At 44.1% G+C, this 18,309-nt stretch overlaps 1 protein-coding gene across 13 annotated transcripts in view; it reads left to right on the top strand.

Moving 5' to 3' along the window:
- The window catches only part of LOC113577152 (protocadherin alpha-C2-like), a 173,606-nt gene that overhangs the window by 143,762 nt on the left and 11,535 nt on the right, over positions 1-18,309 (top strand). For 12 of the 13 annotated variants that reach the window (XM_035521312.1, XM_035521282.1, XM_035521293.1 and 9 more), the window contains one exon: positions 10,471-10,529. In XM_035521312.1, the coding sequence (XP_035377205.1) occupies positions 10,471-10,529 (59 nt within the window). Of the gene's footprint in view, positions 1-4,464; positions 7,336-10,470; positions 10,530-18,309 lie in introns of those variants that run through there. The other variant, XM_027009640.2, reaches the window with a different exon arrangement.

The raw sequence follows: 18,309 nt of genomic DNA, 5'->3' as shown, positions 1-18,309 counted from the left end.
TCACATTCCGTGTTTTAATATTATTGTGAGTTTTTAGGCTCATGCAAATAGTGATGTGCCATTGTCAACAGCCAATACGTGCACTCTCTCTCCAGCACCAAACAGGGCGCAGTGAAGCGGGTACAGGAACTTCTCTTGCAGGTAGATGAGACATGGAGGAGACTCCAGGAGGCCTTGGAAACCTCAGTTCTTGTCTTTTTCTCTTTGGCTGTGCTTTTCAGGACAATCCACTGCAGCCACAAAGGCAAATGTGGCCAAAAGCTGCTTCTGTTTCTGCTTCACTGTTCAACTGTTTCTCTCCATGTAAATTTCCAAGATGATGGGAATTTGCATGATGGGATTTGCATGATAATCTCAAAAGGCATATTCCCAGTCTTGCAAATAGTGATCCCCAGTCTTTACAAAATCATTAGTCATTAGTCTGTGACTAATGACACATGTTTAGATATGAGACGTTGTCAGAATTTACTCTTAGAAGTCTTTTGAGAGTCTTTTCAAAGTCTTATGCATTTTGTTCCCTCAGCTACATATGTTTAGTAAACTTATTGCCTAACCAACTCTAGCTGGAATAGGCTGTTCCATGTTGCTATATAATGACACCACTATGAATGCAGACTGATGCAAGCAAAAAAAACAAGTGATAGCTACAGTGTGGAGAGAGACACAGAGAGACACAAAAGCGGGAAGAAAGCAGAAAATGTGTCACTCATAAGGGAGCATGGAAGCTGAGAGAAGACCAAGGTATAAGCTGGTGGTAGGGGTGGTTAGGGTGGTAGGGGTGGTTAGAGTGGTAGGAGTGGTTAGGGTGGTAGGAGTGGTTAGGGTGGTAGGGGTGGTTAGGGTGGTAGGGGTGGTTAGGGTGGTAGGGGTGGTTAGAGTGGTAGGAGTGGTTAGGGTGGTTAGGGTGGTAGGGGTGGTAGGGGTGGTAGGAGTGGTAGGGGTGGTTAGGGTGGTAGGGGTGGTTAGAGTGGTAGGGGTGGTTAGAGTGTTAGGGTGGTAGGGGTGGTTAGGGTGGTAGGGGTGGTAGGAGTGGTAGGGGTGGTTAGGGTGGTAGGAGTGGTTAGGGTGGTAGGAGTGGTTAGGGTGGTAGGGGTGGTTAGGGTGGTAGGGGTGGTAGGAGTGGTAGGGGTGGTTAGGGTGGTAGGGGTGGTAGGAGTGGTAGGGGTGGTTAGGGTGTTAGGGTGGTAGGAGTGGTTAGGGTGGTAGGGGTGGTTAGGGTGGTAGGGGTGGTAGGGGTGGTTAGGGGTGGTAGGAGTGGTTAGGGTGGTAGGGGTGGTAGGAGTGGTTAGGGTGGTTAGGGTGGTAGGGGTGGTTAGGGTTGTAGGGGTGGTAGGGGTGGTTAGGGTGGTAGGGGTGGTAGGAGTGGTAGGAGTGGTTAGGGTGGTAGGGGTGGTTAGGGTGGTAGGAGTGGTTAGGGTGGTAGGGGTGGTAGGAGTGGTTAGGGTGGTAGGGGTGGTTAGGGTGGTAGGAGTGGTTAGGGTGGTAGGGGTGGTAGGAGTGGTTAGGGTGGTAGGGGTGGTTAGGGTGGTAGGGGTGGTAGGGGTGGTTTGGGTGGTAGGGGTGGTTAGGGTGTTAGGGTGGTAGGAGTGGTTAGAGTGGTAGGGGTGGTTAGAGTGGTAGGAGTGGTTAGGGTGGTAGGAGTGGTTAGGGTGGTAGGGGTGGTTAGGGTGGTAGGGGTGGTTAGGGTGGTAGGGGTGGTTAGGGTGGTAGGGGTGGTTAGAGTGGTAGGGGTGGTTAGAGTGGTAGGAGTGGTTAGGGTGGTAGGAGTGGTTAGGGTGGTAGGGGTGGTTAGGGTGGTAGGGGTGGTAGGAGTGGTAGGGGTGGTTAGGGTGTTAGGGTGGTAGGAGTGGTTAGGGTGGTAGGGGTGGTTAGGGTGGTAGGGGTGGTAGGGGTGGTTAGGGGTGGTAGGAGTGGTTAGGGTGGTAGGGGTGGTAGGAGTGGTTAGGGTGGTTAGGGTGGTAGGGGTGGTTAGGGTTGTAGGGGTGGTAGGGGTGGTTAGGGTGGTAGGGGTGGTAGGAGTGGTAGGAGTGGTTAGGGTGGTAGGGGTGGTAGGAGTGGTTAGGGTGGTAGGGGTGGTTAGGGTGGTAGGAGTGGTTAGGGTGGTAGGGGTGGTAGGGGTGGTAGGAGTGGTTAGGGTGGTAGGGGTGGTTAGGGTGGTAGGGGTGGTAGGGGTGGTTTGGGTGGTAGGGGTGGTAGGAGTGGTTAGAGTGGTAGGGGTGGTGGGGTGGTAGGAGTGGTTAGGGTGGTAGGGGTGGTAGGGGTGGTAGGGGTGGTTAGGGGTGGTAGGAGTGGTTAGGGTGGTAGGGGTGGTAGGAGTGGTTAGGGTGGTAGGGGTGGTAGGAGTGGTTAGAGTGGTAGGGGTGGTAGGGGTGGTAGGAGTGGTTAGGGTGGTAGGAGTGAGGGCAGTCCAGACTTTCACTTAGGGCAACTTAATCACCAAATAGGTCCCTGAAAGCACCTGAACCAATTATTGTTTCTCTCTCTCTCTCTTCTCTCTCTCTCTCTCTTTATTCAATCTGTTCAAAATGTTGACTCTTCTTCTTCTTCTTCTTCTTCTTCTTCTTATTATTATTATTATTATTATTATTATTATTACTATTATTATTATTATCACAGGAAAAACATTTTATCTGATGTAAAATAATAACCTAACACAGAGTTTAAAATTAGAGGTTAATTACACATGCACAAACTTTATTTTCACATTACAATGTCGAATTATGCCTACATATCATAAACCGTCATAAAAACTTTGTATGTTAAAGATGTGGACTAACTTTAAGTAATTGTCTGTTGTCCAGCAGTAGTTGGTGTCCTTTTGTTGGACGTCATGGCAGCTGTCAAAAGATCCCGCCCTGTTTTATTTGGTGCTAATCGCTGTAGGTTAAAGGTGCATCAGAATTGATTAGAATATGATTTAGGTTGCATTTTAATTGGCCTTCAAGGGTTCAGCTCTTTCTTGCAGAAGCAAGATGAACAGTGCAAGGCATTCTCTGTCAGGGTGGATGATGGTGGGTGTAAAAATGATTGACCCCTCTCTCTCTTGATCTCCAATCTGATTTTTCTTTATTATCTTATCTTTCTCAAATGTGTGTGAGACAGATCGAGCTCGTTGTCGTTTATAAGTGTATGTCACTACCACAGTGGACATTAAAGGTGCAGGGTGGTGATCTGTAGTTTGATTTAGTTTCACTGAGGCGTCTTAGGCCAGGGCACAGGATTCACAGGCATCTTATTACTGTTTAAGAGAACAGTGCCATCACTTTGGACAGTGTGCTGGAGATTCATTCTAAGAAACGTAAACATTCTAGTAATACAAGTTTCCATTTTGATAACCTGATCGAGTGAACTGTTTGTATTTTATATACACCGTTTCTTTTGGTTTGCACAAAGCAGGAATGATTTGCCAGTAAATGCTTTGGTATCAAAATGTTTTGACGTTTATTTTGTCATGGAAAAACAACAACAACAATAATAATAATAATAATAATAATAATAATTTGATTAAAGTGCCCTTTTTACATTCGCATCGTCTAACTGTACCACTCGCCTGCGAGATTATTTGAGCAATTCCAGGCTGACAGAAGAACTCGCAGTAGTTTGTCTTGACAGTTATGGCATCTCGTCAGTGAACTGGTTTGCGTAAGAGCTCGTGTTGCAGATAGGCCGTTGAGGAAACGACTGCTTGAAGTCCAAGTGAGAGAGGAGGAGAAAGTCAATGAAGTGTAAGCAGATGGAGACGAATCAAGCGTGCATTCGCAGTTGCTATAACCTTAATTTATAATTATTCGAGCACTCAGTCTCTAGGCCACTGCAGAGCTGGCAGCTAATGAACGATCCGTGAGCCAGTGCAGGCGCGTGCTCGAGTGACCGTTTCTTTTCTTTTTGTCTTTTCTTTTTTTTGGCGGGGGGGTAGCTGGGTTAAAGGAAAAATAGCATGGTAAAATATAAGCAGTGGCTGGCATAGCACAGTTTTGGTTTAGACGATATTCGTAAAAACAAATATTAGTAATAAAATTTTCTTACAAACGTTATTTTTAACATAGAGTAATTAAAATGAATGTAAAAGCCTTTGTTAGCTGATAGAGGCAGCAAAGAATCACAGCTATACGGACACAGCAGAGGACACAATGAAAAAAGGGCGGTGGCACATGCTCGCTCTCTCTCGCTCGCTCGCTCGCTCGCTCTCTCTGACTGAATACGTTTTGAATCGGTTTTAATAAGCGCCATAGAATATGCCACATTTCATCCAACGTCGACGAAAATGTATCATTCTCTTTTTTAATTCGTCTATTCAAATCCCTCGGGCGCAACGTTTGTTTTTAAGCGTTTTGTCGCTGTTTTTGTTCCGTGGTGCTGAAATGCAGCGTGCAGCCTTTGATGGGTAGCGCGCAGCTCCACCTCCCTCGCCCGTGCAGCGCAGGGAGCGCAAAGGAGGGGGAGGGGGGGGGGTAGAAACGAGAGAGAGAGAGAGGCAGAGGAGAGTGAGCAGAACCAGTGTGAGTGAAACCAGAATCAGCCTCGCGGAGGAGGAAAAAAGGTGAGGACAAAGGAGATAACATGGACGGGAAAGGAATATTTCCGTTTAACGAGGCAGCGGAGAGGAGATTCTGGTCGTCTTGCACATAGTTGAAGTCAAACGGAAGACCCTTCCCCGTTTTTGTTCATGCCGTGCCTGGAGAACTCACACGGCAAGCTCGAAAGGCGGAAAACAGTTTTCAATCCGTCCGCAGATTGTGCGAGCTTGCCATGGCTGTAGCAGGGCGATGTGGAAGCATAAAGGATAACGTACCTCTTTGTTTTTATTTCATCGGTCTTTTTGTACTCAGTGGCCTTACAAATGCACAAATTCGCTACACCATTCCAGAGGAGCTGGAGACTGGGGCTGTCGTTGGGGATATCGTTCGAGATCTGGGGCTCGACCTGAGAAAGCTATCGGCTCGCCGGATCCGAATAAGCTCGGATAACGCGAGGCGGTACTTCAGTATCAACCACAAAACCGGTAAGCTTTTTGTTAGTGACAGGATCGACCGCGAGACGCTCTGTGAGTTCAGCGGCACCTGCGTTCTTAGCCTCGAGGTGATTGTAGAAAACCCACTCGAGCAACACAACGTGGAGGTTGAAATTTTGGACGTGAACGACAACGCGCCGCTTTTCCCCAGAGATGAATATCAACTGGAGGTATCCGAGGCGGCTCAGCCAGGCGCGCGGTTCCCCATCGAAGGCGCGCAGGACTCCGACGACGTCTCAAATTCCATTCGCCATTATCGCCTCTCGCCCAACGAGCACCTTGCACTGGACTCAAACAAACCACCTGCTAATGGGAAGCACATCGAGCTCATTTTAAAAAAACCGTTCGACCGGGAGCTGGTCCCATCCCATCAGCTTGTTCTCACGGCGACCGATGGCGGCTCTCCCCCGCGCACTGGCACAGCTAAAATCAACGTGCGTGTTTTGGACACAAATGACAACGTGCCAAAGTTCGACAGCTCCGTATACAAAGTGAAGCTGCGGGAGAATTCTCCCCTTGGCGCGCTGGTGATAAAACTGAACGCCACCGATCGGGATGAAGGCACAAATGGAGAAGTTTATTACTCTTTCAGTTCATACACGCCGGAAAGGGTTCGGCAGATGTTTAGCTTGGACACGGACACGGGTGAAATTCGTGTCAGGAGCAATGTGGATTACGAGGAGACAAACAGCTATGAAATGTACATCCAGGCTATGGACCGGGGCCATGGGGCAGTAGCTGTGCACTGTAAGGTTGTGGTGGAGGTGCTGGACGTAAATGACAACCCTCCTGAGATTGTGCTGTCCACTCTGTCCAGTCCAGTGAGGGAGGATGCTCGAGCAGATGCTGTGGTGGCCCTGATCAGTGTCAATGACCGTGATTCTGGCCAAAACAAACATGTCACCTTAGACATCATCCCTCCCAACCTCCCCTTTAAAATCAAATCATTCCGTAACCATTACACTATAGTCACCTCTGCCTTCCTGGACAGGGAGATGGTGTCATCCTATAATGTCACAGTTACTGCAGTTGACGGTGGAACGCCGCCTCTGTCCTCTTCAATGACCGTACGTGTGGATGTGGCGGATGTGAACGACAATCCGCCTCGTTTCGAGCAGACGTCGTACACTGTTTACGTCACGGAGAACAACACTCCGAGTGCTGCCTTGTGTGTTGTCAAGGCCACAGATCCCGATGCCAACGAGAACGCACGCATCACCTACACCGTCCTCAGTGACAACAACCACGGCATCTCGGTGGGCTCATACGTGTCGGTCAAACCTGCCACAGGCGAGGTATATGCGTTGCGCTCTTTCGACTTCGAGAAGCTGCGCGAGTTTCACTTCCAGGTCAAAGCTCAAGACAACGGCGTGCCGCCTCTGAGCCGGGTGGCAACGGTCTATGTTTACATCATGGACGCCAATGACCATGCGCCTCGGTTCGTTCACCCTGTGGCAAATGTGACTCACGTGACGGAGACCGTCCTACGGAACGCGGAGGCAGACACGCTAGTGACGCGTGTCCTGGCGTGGGACGGAGACGCAGGACAGAACGCCTGGTTGCTCTACGCGCTCGATCACCCACCCGAGCTCGACCTGTTCAAGGTACACGAGCACACGGGTGAGATCCGCACCACGCGCCGCGTGACCGAGGACAACTCCACCGTCGTCAGCCTCACGGTGCACGTGAGGGACCGTGGGTCGCCTCCTCGTTCCACCTCCGCTGTCATTAACGTGGCCGTCATGGAACTCCCACCGAAGGTGACCCCTGACCCCAAGCGCATCATCAGGCCCCACGGCACCCTCATCTTCTCCAACGTCACGCTGTACCTCATCGTCGCGCTTACCGCAACCACCTTCGTCTTCTTGGTCACCGTCTTCGTCCTGGCCATCGTTCGCTGCCACGCCTACTGTAGCCAGCCGGATGCGTGCTCCTGCTCGCCCTGCTGTGGCTCCAAGGAGAAGAAACCACCCAAAGAGGGTGGAGGGGGTGGAGGAGGTGGGGCCTCAGGTGGAGGTGGAGGTGGAGGAAGCTCTGGGGGCGGAAACCAGCAGCAGCAGCAGCAGCAGCAGCAGGCCGTAGCCCTGCGGCGGGACCTTAAAGTAGAACCTCACTATATCGAGGTCCGAGGGAACGGCTCTCTGACCAAAACCTACTGCTACAAGACCTGCCTGACCGCCACTTCAGGAAGTGACACGTTCATGTTCTACAACATGGGCCGCCCGCTGAGCGGGACCTGGGGCTCGGGGGCCGATCGGTTCTTCACAAGCCAGAGTGGCCAGTTTGTACGCAGGCTGAGTATGCCAGATGCCACTGCCATACAGGTGTGTCCCCCACACACACTCGTCCGACGGCCTCAGGTGTTGAGCCTTCTGTGAATGTGCCTCTGTAGATAAAGCAATGCCTCAGAGGTCTTTTGTGACATTGCTGCTTTTCCACATGTGGTGTGAGCCTTACGCACACCAGCAGTGACATTTGGTTTTGTAAGGGTAAATAGGTACAGTGGATGGCTTGTAACAGGCATAAGGGGTAATAGATAAACTCTACATTTGGTGTGAGGTTACTGACAACTGGATGTATGTGTGTTTGAATGAGCTTGTTTTTTAAAGCTTCTTGCAGCTCTGAATTTCTGCATGTTTCTGATGATTCAGACTAGCAGTGGTTCGGAGGCCTTTCCTCTGCGGATGGCATAAAAGCGCTTTTCATCATTTGCACTATGCAGTCAAGGCAACGCGCCCTTCCAGCCCTCTTCCCAGCTCACATTCTCTGTCTCCACCTTCTTCTTTGCTAGCATTCTCTCTCTCTATGCACTGCACTGCAGTCTTCACTAGCGGTACAGCTGGGTATGATATATTTGGAGGTGTGAAGCTCAAGCAACACCCCAGATTCTCCATCCCACATTTAAGCCACTCTGTAAAAATGTTCCAATCTACTTCAGACTGAACTGAAATATAATGGGCTGTTTTTATAACTCCATAGTTATTATTACTCAGTGGCTCCTCCATAGCGTCTGGTTTTATGAGTGGTTTGGCCTCTCTGCTTCACAAAGTCTTGCAGATCTTCCCTAGAAGTCACAGGGAGTGACACATAACGCTGTTAGTGTATGAAGTTATGAAGTTGTGATGTCTTAGATGTGCTGGTGGTAGCAGCTACATTAATAGTATACCTGATTAGATCGCTCTGTAGTGATGTAATGACGATGTCTTTTATTCCTACCCTGTAAACAGGTATTTTCCACTATATTGCATGCATACGAGTTGCTGTGGAGGTAGCTGCACTATAAAACAGCTGAACATACCACACTGATATCATTAACTTTCAGAATGGGAAAACAGTCTTTACGAAATCAGTATTACAAGCAACGATAAACTGGTATTATAACATGTGAACTGATTCATATGTAACCATGATTACATGCATCATAAAAGTTATAAAATGTACACCCAGATTAGCATATAATGTTTTAGCTGTGCTGTTATGGCTGTATGAATTTTTATCACTGTTACAGATAAATCCTCACCCAAGTATGTCAGCTGGTGCATACCACTTATTAAATGCTAGTCATGTTTGTTCTATCTATGTAATTAAGTGCTAGTGGTGCATGGTTCCACGTTACTGCCAGCTGATTGGACATATCGGCTTGGAAAAGGCAGGGGGAAGTGATGTGATTGGTTGGTGCAGGGGTACGAGCACTGTATCCAGGCGAGGTGTGTCCACTCGGCGGGGGCGGGGGGGGGAGGGGGGAGCTGCTAGCAAGACGAGATCAATCTGAACCTGAGAGCTCGTTATCTCCCTCTCCTCACACCATACACACACAAGCGCAGACACACTCGTGAATTCCATCTACTTGCTTGTAGAGGAATAAGAGGAGTTTCACATGAGACAAAGACTACTGAGATGAGGAGAGAATAAAACCTCTTCCTTGCCTAATTATTTCCCTTTGGCCATCTGTTCACACACACAGAGAGAGAAGCAGACAAAACCCAGAAAGCTTAAATTCCAAAAGTTAAGCTTCAACTGGCTCTCTGTGTCCTGACCGCTGTGCTCCACACAGTAACCTAAGGGCAGCACTGTGGTTGCCTGTTGGATGAAGTTGTTGTCACGCTTAATTGTTAGAACCACAACTTTCTTTTGGCTACTTGTTTTGTGTTTTGCAGTTTGTTAGTGTTGTAAAGGGATGTTTTAGTTATAGCTGGTGAGAAAGGGAGTGTCTGTGATGAAGTCAGCCATATTTTAGGCATTTCTGTCTCTTTCTGTATTGTTACTTCCCAGTGTATGAATGGTTTTCCTACTGTTCAAAGTAATGTGAACAAAGATATAAGTATGGCTCTTGTGCGAAACCTAGCACATGTAATGATTCAAAGAATATTACCACTTTATCAAGAAGACCCTTTTTGTTTTTTTTTGTTTGGTCCATGATGCATGTATTGACAGTAGCCACGGTCTGTTCATAATGTGAGTTATGAGTTGTGAATTATGAAAGCATTGAGGACCGTATGTTTGGGGGTATGATGGATATTAAAACAGCAGAGAAGCCAGCTCCTGCTTATTGCACAGTTCACTGGACCTTTTGTGATAAATGTCTTCAGCTGGGTCAGGATGGAGACAGTAAGGAGAAAATGACTGAAGACAAGAGTGGGCGGGGTCAGAGTTGAGTCTCAACGTCCAGGTTCGTTTGTATGCCAGAAAAGAATCCGGTCTTGTGCTGCCATGGCAACGCAGATCCCAGTCTCATTTCCTCTTTGTTTTCTGATGAGCTTATGTGCATATTTTGTAGCTTTTCTTTTCTATATGAGATGTGCAATACTGCTGCAGGTGTAATGTTAACATTCAACTGGAGCTAAAACAGATACAGGGTGAGAGAGCTCAGGTATTCCTGGAACCCTGCACCCTACTCTGCTGCAGATCTGCCCTCTCTCTCTCTCGCTCTCTCTCTCTCTCTCTCTCTCTCTCTCTCTCTCTCTCTCTCTCTCTCTCTCTCTCTCTCTCTCTTTCTCTCTCTCTCTCTCATATGCAGGTGCAAACCTGGGGGCTCTGTCAAATTGACTGGATCCTTCCTTACCTTACTTTACCAAAGCTGTATAACCTTGACTTGATTCTGTGTGGGTGTGGCTCACAGAATCAAGTGCCTGTGGTGTTTGTGCATGTTTGTTTCAGGGCCGTGGTGATGCCTAATAACTCGGTTGTCATTTCTGTGTGTGTATGTGCCAGCATTTGTGGGTCTGAGTCTGTGTCAGTGAGAGAGTGACTAATTCAGGCCTCTCCCACCCTCTGCGGAGAGATAATCACTGTCACCATAACGAATGAAGATATTATTGCAGCTCTTCCCCATGACTTATTGATGAGATGTATATTTTCTTGGTGTAATCCATATTAGTACTTAACGCCTCTATCCTTCTTCACCACTCTATCTGTCTCTTGCTTTCTCTCTCTCTCTCCTTTTTTTATCTTTGCTGCAGCCCAAGGCCCCCAGTAGCGACTGGAGATACTCTGCTTCGCTCAGAGCAGGAATGCAAAGGTATGGCTGTTCTCCCCTCTCCTTGCTTTATACATAGCACTTCATGAAGCATTCCAAAGCCCCTGGCATATAAACAGCAACACACTCCATCAATTCTCCACATGGATCCGTGCACAAGCGTGAGACGATGTGCTATGGTCATTCGTCAGAACGAACAGTGCAACATCTGAATTGTTTGAAAACTTTAAAAGGAAGTGTAGAATTTGAGGGGTCTTCTGGGCCTTGCTGCTGAGAAGATCCCTGGAGAGCTAGAGGCCTACTGTCATGCAGGTCAACCAGCTGCACAGGCTACCAAAGTATTAGTCCACTTTGGAAACTGCTAGTTATAGCTACAGATAATAAAAAAGTATTATGAAGTCCCTTGGATATTTTGTTCATGCACATTTTGGCAATGATGAGATTGCTAGTTGCTTATATAAAAACATTATATATAATGTTATATTAATGTTACACTTGAGCAAATAAGATAATAATTAATAAGAATTTTCTGCAAAGCACTTGACTGCAGTGTCTGAGAAATTGTTTATATGTTAAAATGTAATTGACCTTCATATTACATAGCTAACTAATAAATATGTTTGTTGCCTTGCTAATATCGGATGGTATTTTCAAGTTGTAAACAGCAAAAGAAATGAAATAAATAAAAATTCACTTTGTGCAAAGCAGAACACGCTAGACTAAAAATAATTACAGTAATTCTCAATCACTATTACAACAACAAAGCCACTTGCTAACATTAGTGAAAATAATTATTCTCAGATGTAATCGGCTTACACAACTACTGACCTAATTACATGAATAATGGGAGAAGTAAGATCATGGTTCTCATTAAAAAGTTGTTTTTTGCTGTCTTCACTGCTAATCACTGCCAGTACTGCTAATTTAGCTAGATACCTAACTAGATACCTGACTAGATACCTGGCTAGATATGCATCAATGCCCTTCGCACAGTTGTAAATCAAAAATGGTATTCAATCAATTGATCATTCAGACAGTGAGTGAAAATGCCTCTTTAATGCCGCTTTAGGTGGTCCTGATGTTGTACATTATGCTTGACTACTACCTTCAACTGCGCGAAATATGACAGCATCATAAAAATGAATAAAGTTTTGTAGAACTTCTTCATCAGACAAACAAAACCATTTTTATTGTCACTATGGTCCATTCTACATCTTTAGTTTAATCTACATCTACATGGTTTAATTTCTATGTATAATGTCCAGTCTCTTTGACTTTTTACTGGTACTGAATTCCCTTAAGGCAATGAAACTGAACTTAATTTACAATAAGCCTTACATGACCAATGTAGTTTTCACTCTTAGTTACAAGTCGAGCAGTATTTTTTTAAATGGACCGTGATAATGTCCAGCTGTGAGCTGGTCTTTTCATACTGATGTCTGTCATCAGCAGATGTGCAATATCAGAAATGAAATGACCTGAGGTGGAAAACCACTCTTAGCTTAGATTAATAAAAAACAGACCTGAACCAAAGGATGGATGGAAGGATGGATAATCTACAAAACGGATGGAGAGAAGAGCTGGGAATGGAGGATGAGTGAAAAGAATGATGAAAAATCAAATTACTGGATGGATAAAAGGGTAGAAAGGGCTGATTTAGAGATGAAAACAGTTCATTAGGCCATTTAAAAAATGTCCACAGCGTAGCAGGAAAAAAAGCAGTGTATTAAATTACCCATGAGCCACTGGGCAGCATGCCGCATTGTGGCTCACTCGGGTTTGGCTGCTAAACTGATGTCATCTTGACAAGTGTAGGGTCCGTATGATCAGCTAGATTTATGTTAACAATCCTGGAGAAATCAACTGCAAAGAAACCAGTTACTTGAGAATCAGAATCCAGTTAGACAACCAGCCTCGCTATGCTGCATCCCTCGCTGGGTCACAGTTGAATAAATAGGTCACAGGCACTGATAGAAGCATAACTTGGGGTCATGTCGCTGTTGCTGTGACGATGAAGGACACTGGAGGTGCTGCTTGCCCAGCTGCCAGCAGTCTGTCTGAACAGAGGGCATTGTAGGTGGGGGGATGGTTGGGGCGGGGAGGTGTGAGGCTTGAGCAGTGTGTGTGTGGATGTGTAAAAATGTTGCGTGCAAGGTTATACATGCTCCTTAGTGTTGTAGATGGATAGGCGCACGTTTGTAGGCTGTGTGCATTAATTTCATTTTATGTGCATGTGTATGTGAGTGTATTTCCTTACAGCTTTCTTATAAGTACACGATTCCTTCTTAATTGTTGCGGGATTTAACAGGGTATTAATGTTCCAGTCAAATCAGGCTCAATACTCATGTCACCATTTCATACACTATTAGGCTTTTGGTCAGATTTGGAAGGATTTGTAATATTAGTACTTAGAGAACATTCATGGATTCATGGGCTTGCTTACCATGGTTTTCTAAAGGTTTTGATGCCAAATGCTAAAACCAAATAATTAGAAATAAAGTATAAGCAGTCATATTTAAATGAATAAAAGCAAGAAAAGCAATATTATAAAAGCAGGAAGTAAGATTTCTATATAGAGAATTGTAGATAAAGAAGAAGAAAAAGGTGAAATGGGGTAGAGTTGAAGGAGAAATGGATGAACGTTAGATAGGGATCATGTATTCAAGTCAGTGTTTCTCATTAATAATGGATAAAACCCATCTCACCAAATACTGCTTTGCAGCCCTTAAGATGGCCTCCACACATACACATTTCAGCACACGAAGAACAGTGCAAATCCAGACACACACACACACACACACACACACACACACACACACACACACACACACACACAGGGCTCAGAATGACATCCTTTTTAATATGGCTGTCTGTACTCTACACAGATGAAGGTAAAATATGTGTGTTTGATTGGAGAGGTATGTAAAAAGCAGAAGCAAAAATTGTGTGAAACGGGCAGCGGGGTGGTTGTGTCGCACCAGTAATTGCCTGACCTTGGGACACGTACATTTATCAGTCATAGACGTAGAGGCAGAGGGAACTAAAATGGAGGCTCCTGAGCACCCTTCCCCTGTTCCGCAGTGTCGTCTCGCCTTCCCAACCATCTCTCTCATTTGCACGTATCAAAATTTTTGGTGTTTTCTATTTCATGTGCCTCATCAGTTAGGTGTTTTTCCCTGCTGTAATCAGAATGCTTTAAGGACCTTATTTTGCTATATGGAACTGTTTTTGCAAGCAATTTCAGTAAAGCATGAAGACAATCAACAATACACAGGATATGAAGCTGTGTTATTGTTGTCCTTCATAAACTTTAAGCAGCAACATGAATTGTATCTACTTCATTGCAATAAAATGTTTATCCACAAATACTACTGTACACTAATTGTGGATAAACATATTTCATTGTAATAAACATATTTAAACATATTTCATTTTCATTGTAATTACTGTACAGTAGTATTAATCATGCAGTAAATATAACCTAAGCAGGTTTTAGTTTAAAGCATGTTTCAGTGTACATTTTGCTCCTTTCTTGATTATTGTGTGGAGAGATGAGAGTAAGCGATTAGAAAGGCACATATGAGTTGTGACTCGTACACAAAAGTGCACAAACTGCATATGCACAATCACTGTCTTAACTGTTTTGGGTGGCCATGGTTTGGTGTTATGTGAGGTTGGTGTTATGTGAGGATAGAACATGACTCACTCTCACACGTATAATTAAACTCCCTTTCTTTCTTATGCTCTGCCACCAATACTGCAGCCATTGTTGCTCTTCTTGTATGAAAATGGTCTTTAAAAGACGCGATATTGCACGTGCTCAGGCTGTTGAGGAGAGCACAGAAAGATGTAGCCAGACAGGCAAAGGGAGATCTTAATGAAAGAAGTTGAGAAAACACAGGAAATCTGTCTGTAGACAACTTTGGTTGTGAATTTCCAAACTCAACACAATTTTGCTAAGTAATTGAATCCATTGAGTTCATTTTCGTCAGCATTTCACACAGCTAAGGGCTGAATCCTGACTGAAGTATTTGTATGAAATATGAAACTGAAGGTCTCACAGTGTAAACTATGACAGCTTAACTGAAAGAGAGAAGTAAAGTGTAGTGCAGATATGAAATATCTGAGACAGCATCAGGCTTTCACTCCACTGACATCAAACTCGAATGACTGTGTGATGGTGCTTGAACCACACCTCCCACATATCCAAGGATACACTAACTCTATTTTTTTCAGCTTACACTTAAACACAGAGTGTCTGGATCCTGAACTCTGACATGCTCTCTCAATTTATATATATATATATATATATATATATATATATATATATATATATATATATATATATATATATATATATATATATATATATATATATATATACATATATACACGCACGCACACACACACACACTTGGAATATATACACACACACACACACGCACATTTGGAATATATACACACACACACACACACACACACACACACACACACACTTGGAATATATATATATATATACATACACACACACACAAACATACTTGGAATGTTCTGATTTAAACAGCTACTGTTTCATATATAAACTGGCTTCTCCTCCTACTAATTCAGAAGCACTTTGCTTACACAGCTGATGTAGGAACTCTGTCCGAAATGTTCTGTTTCTCTAGAAACTGTGTGTACTATTACTGCAATTTATATATATATATATATATATATATATATATATATATATATATATATATATATATATATATATATATATATATATATATATATTTATTTATTTATTTTTTGTATGTAGGCAGGACTGAAAGACAGTACAGAGGCATTAATCAGGGCAGAACAAAAGCTAGGTTGATTGATGCAGGGTTGTATCACATCAGAGAAAATCCAAGATGCAGACTTTGTAGAGGAGCCTGTGAGACAATCCAGCATCTGGTAGGAGGATATAAGATGCTGGCTGTAGTACACACTGAGAGACACAACCAAGTTGTAGGGATTGTATACAGTAACACTTGAAATTTGTCCGTAGACCATTCGCTCACGGTGAATTTCCAAACCCATTACAATTTTGCAAAGTAATTGAATCCGAGTTCATTTTGGCTGCAAACCCACACGTCCAAACAGGAGGAACTGCAGTGGTGGAGGACAACAAGGGACTGAAAGAGAAAATAGGGACGTACAATGTGTAGGTCTAACACCAAGGTTTGTCCCAGTGGTGATGGGGCCGTTTGGATCTGTGACCCCTGGGCAGGAGCACATCCCAGGAGCACATCCTAGGAACGACAATATCAATCTCAGTCCTGAAGCAAGAAATCCAAGAAACAGAAACAAATACTGCAGCACAGCCTTAAACTTCCAGTTCTCTGGTAGAAGGCTCGAGTGTGAGGAATAATATACACCCACCCACTGGAAGAGTAGTTTTTATGTACATACTGATAAAGAGCTTTGGCCTTGTGATTGACGCAGGTGGGTCAGGACATAATATGCAGTATGTTGGCTTAGCGACTGAGGTGCAAGAACAGTTAGAGATTTATAGGTCAAAAGTAGTATTTTTAATCAGTCTGTAGTTGGACTGGCTGCCAGTGTAATATAAATAAAGTAGGCCTAATAAACTATTTTGTACTGTAGCTGCTGCATTCTCTAACTCTGAGCTAAGACTAGACTAATTTTATACCCCATCATAAAAACCCAGAATGCAAGGCCCTACAGAAGTCCAACCTGTAGGTGATGAAGACATGAACTAATTTCTCTGTGCGATGTAATGAGTTTTTCCCAGTTAATATCGCCGAGTATATTTGGTGGCATTGGATCTAGTACACAAGTGGAAGATTTTGAGGAAGAGATCAATGAGGACTGCTCAGTTTGAATTACTGTAAAGGATTACAGTCGTTCTACTCATCTGGTTATATTAATAATACTCTCCTAAAACAAGACCATCATTAATAAGTGGAAGGTTTATAGTGTTGCCCAGACCTTTCCTAGATCAGACAGTTCCTTCACAAAGGAGGGATTGAGGAAGAGTCTGGTCAGAGGGGTTTCCAAAAGGTCAAGGTCAACTTTTGAAGTAGCTACAGGTCAAAAATGCTTTATGATCAGCGATCCAGCAGTCTGGCCTGCAGGAAATGGGCACAAGGAGTAAAAAACCAATCGACTATAAAAAGCTAAATGACTTCAGCTGTGATTTGCTACAATGTGTGTTAAAGATTTTGTGGCCATGGTGCTGCGGTCAAATGAAACCAAACTTGAACTTTTAGCTGAAAAGCAAAATATTGCATCTGGCAGAACCCCAATACATCTTCCCATCCAAGGAATATGATTCCTACAGTAAAGTACAGTGTCCATGGTATTCTGTTGAGGGGCTGTTGCTTTTTGCCTGGGTCTAGGGATCTTATCAAAGGAAAATGGTGCAAAAATACAAATTCTTGACAAAGAAATGCAGCCCTCAGCCAAGAAATGGAAAAAATGGTTCATCTTTAAGCTTGACAAAGAGCCCAATCACACCAACAAAACAACTATTTAGCAGCTAGACAGGAAGGTGAGTTTGCTTAGCAAGTACCTTGACCTCAAGCCCAGGCAAACAAGGTCATGGCTTGGATTCCCAGAGACTATATATGCTGCCTACTGATAACTGTATGTAAATCCCTCTGGATAAGAGCACCTTCCAAATGCTGAAAAGATAAACATTAATGGTCCCCATTTGACAGCAATTCAATCATTATTTAAGGACTAGCCCACATAGACCTCACCTTGTTTGCTCTCTGGCCTTGCCTCTGGATTTCTGTGGCATTACACAAAAACTACATTCTGGATTACAAGAAACCAGAGCAGTGTCTTCCCAAGAGGAACGGATCCCTATCACCTTTAAAGGAGAGACGTGTCCTCAAAAGTAACCCAGTTATTTGGTGTTTTCTGAACACTGCTTAAAAACACAGAACATGTTGAATACATAAATGATGACATATATAACCTTTTATGATTACATGTACATGTAATCAGTGGTTGGGTATGTTACCATGAACTCCTGACCTGGGGTCAGCAGGTTGGTTGATTTCCATATTATACAGCAGGCAAATATTTGAAATGATCATTTTTATGTATGACCCTATAAATGCTCTCTGATTTTTTTGTTGGTTTGTTTCATAATGATGGAATGTCCATTATTATAGAGCTGTACTCTGCTGTTGCCTTTATGTCCAAGACAAGGAATTTTAACTCAATCAATCTCTATGACTGCAAAATAACCTAGCCTCTGACCCTTTCTACTGAAGACAGAGGCAGGGCACAGCCTATCAAAACAACAACAAAAAAAACTTAGACACACAATGGGAAAGAGTGGGAGAAAGAAAGAATGAGATATTATAAAGGGACAGACATTTTAAGAACAGACATTTGAAGCGGTACGAACATAGCATATCTATCACTTTTCTGTAGGAATGTGAAAGGAGTATCTAGAGGTGACCCTGTGACCCTGCACTCTTTGACTATAACTAATAAATTTTCAGAGATGATCTTTATTTACCACACTTCCCTCTACTCACAGAGACAAACCCAGTCCTCGCCCTTCAAATTTTGAAAAGACATACTAGCTACTTATTTTTAAAGTGTGTGTGTGTGTGTGTGTGTGCGTGTGTGCGTGTGCGTGTGCGTGTGAATGATGGTTTGTTCAGTAATTATTTTGCAGTGTTAAAATTTAAGTGCACTAGAGTTTAAAACCCTAATCTAGCAAGTGGTATGAACATGGATTTGGGATTGAAGTATAATCCTTAATATATAATCTAGCCCTTTGTATTTTGACATTAAGAGGTGAACTACAAGTCAG

Source organism: Electrophorus electricus, chromosome 2 (assembly GCF_013358815.1).
Source record: "Electrophorus electricus isolate fEleEle1 chromosome 2, fEleEle1.pri, whole genome shotgun sequence".
In the NCBI taxonomy this organism is placed as follows: Eukaryota; Metazoa; Chordata; class Actinopteri; order Gymnotiformes; family Gymnotidae; genus Electrophorus; species Electrophorus electricus.
Note: the sequence above shows the minus strand (reverse complement) of the source record. Positions and strands in the feature narration are given on the sequence as shown.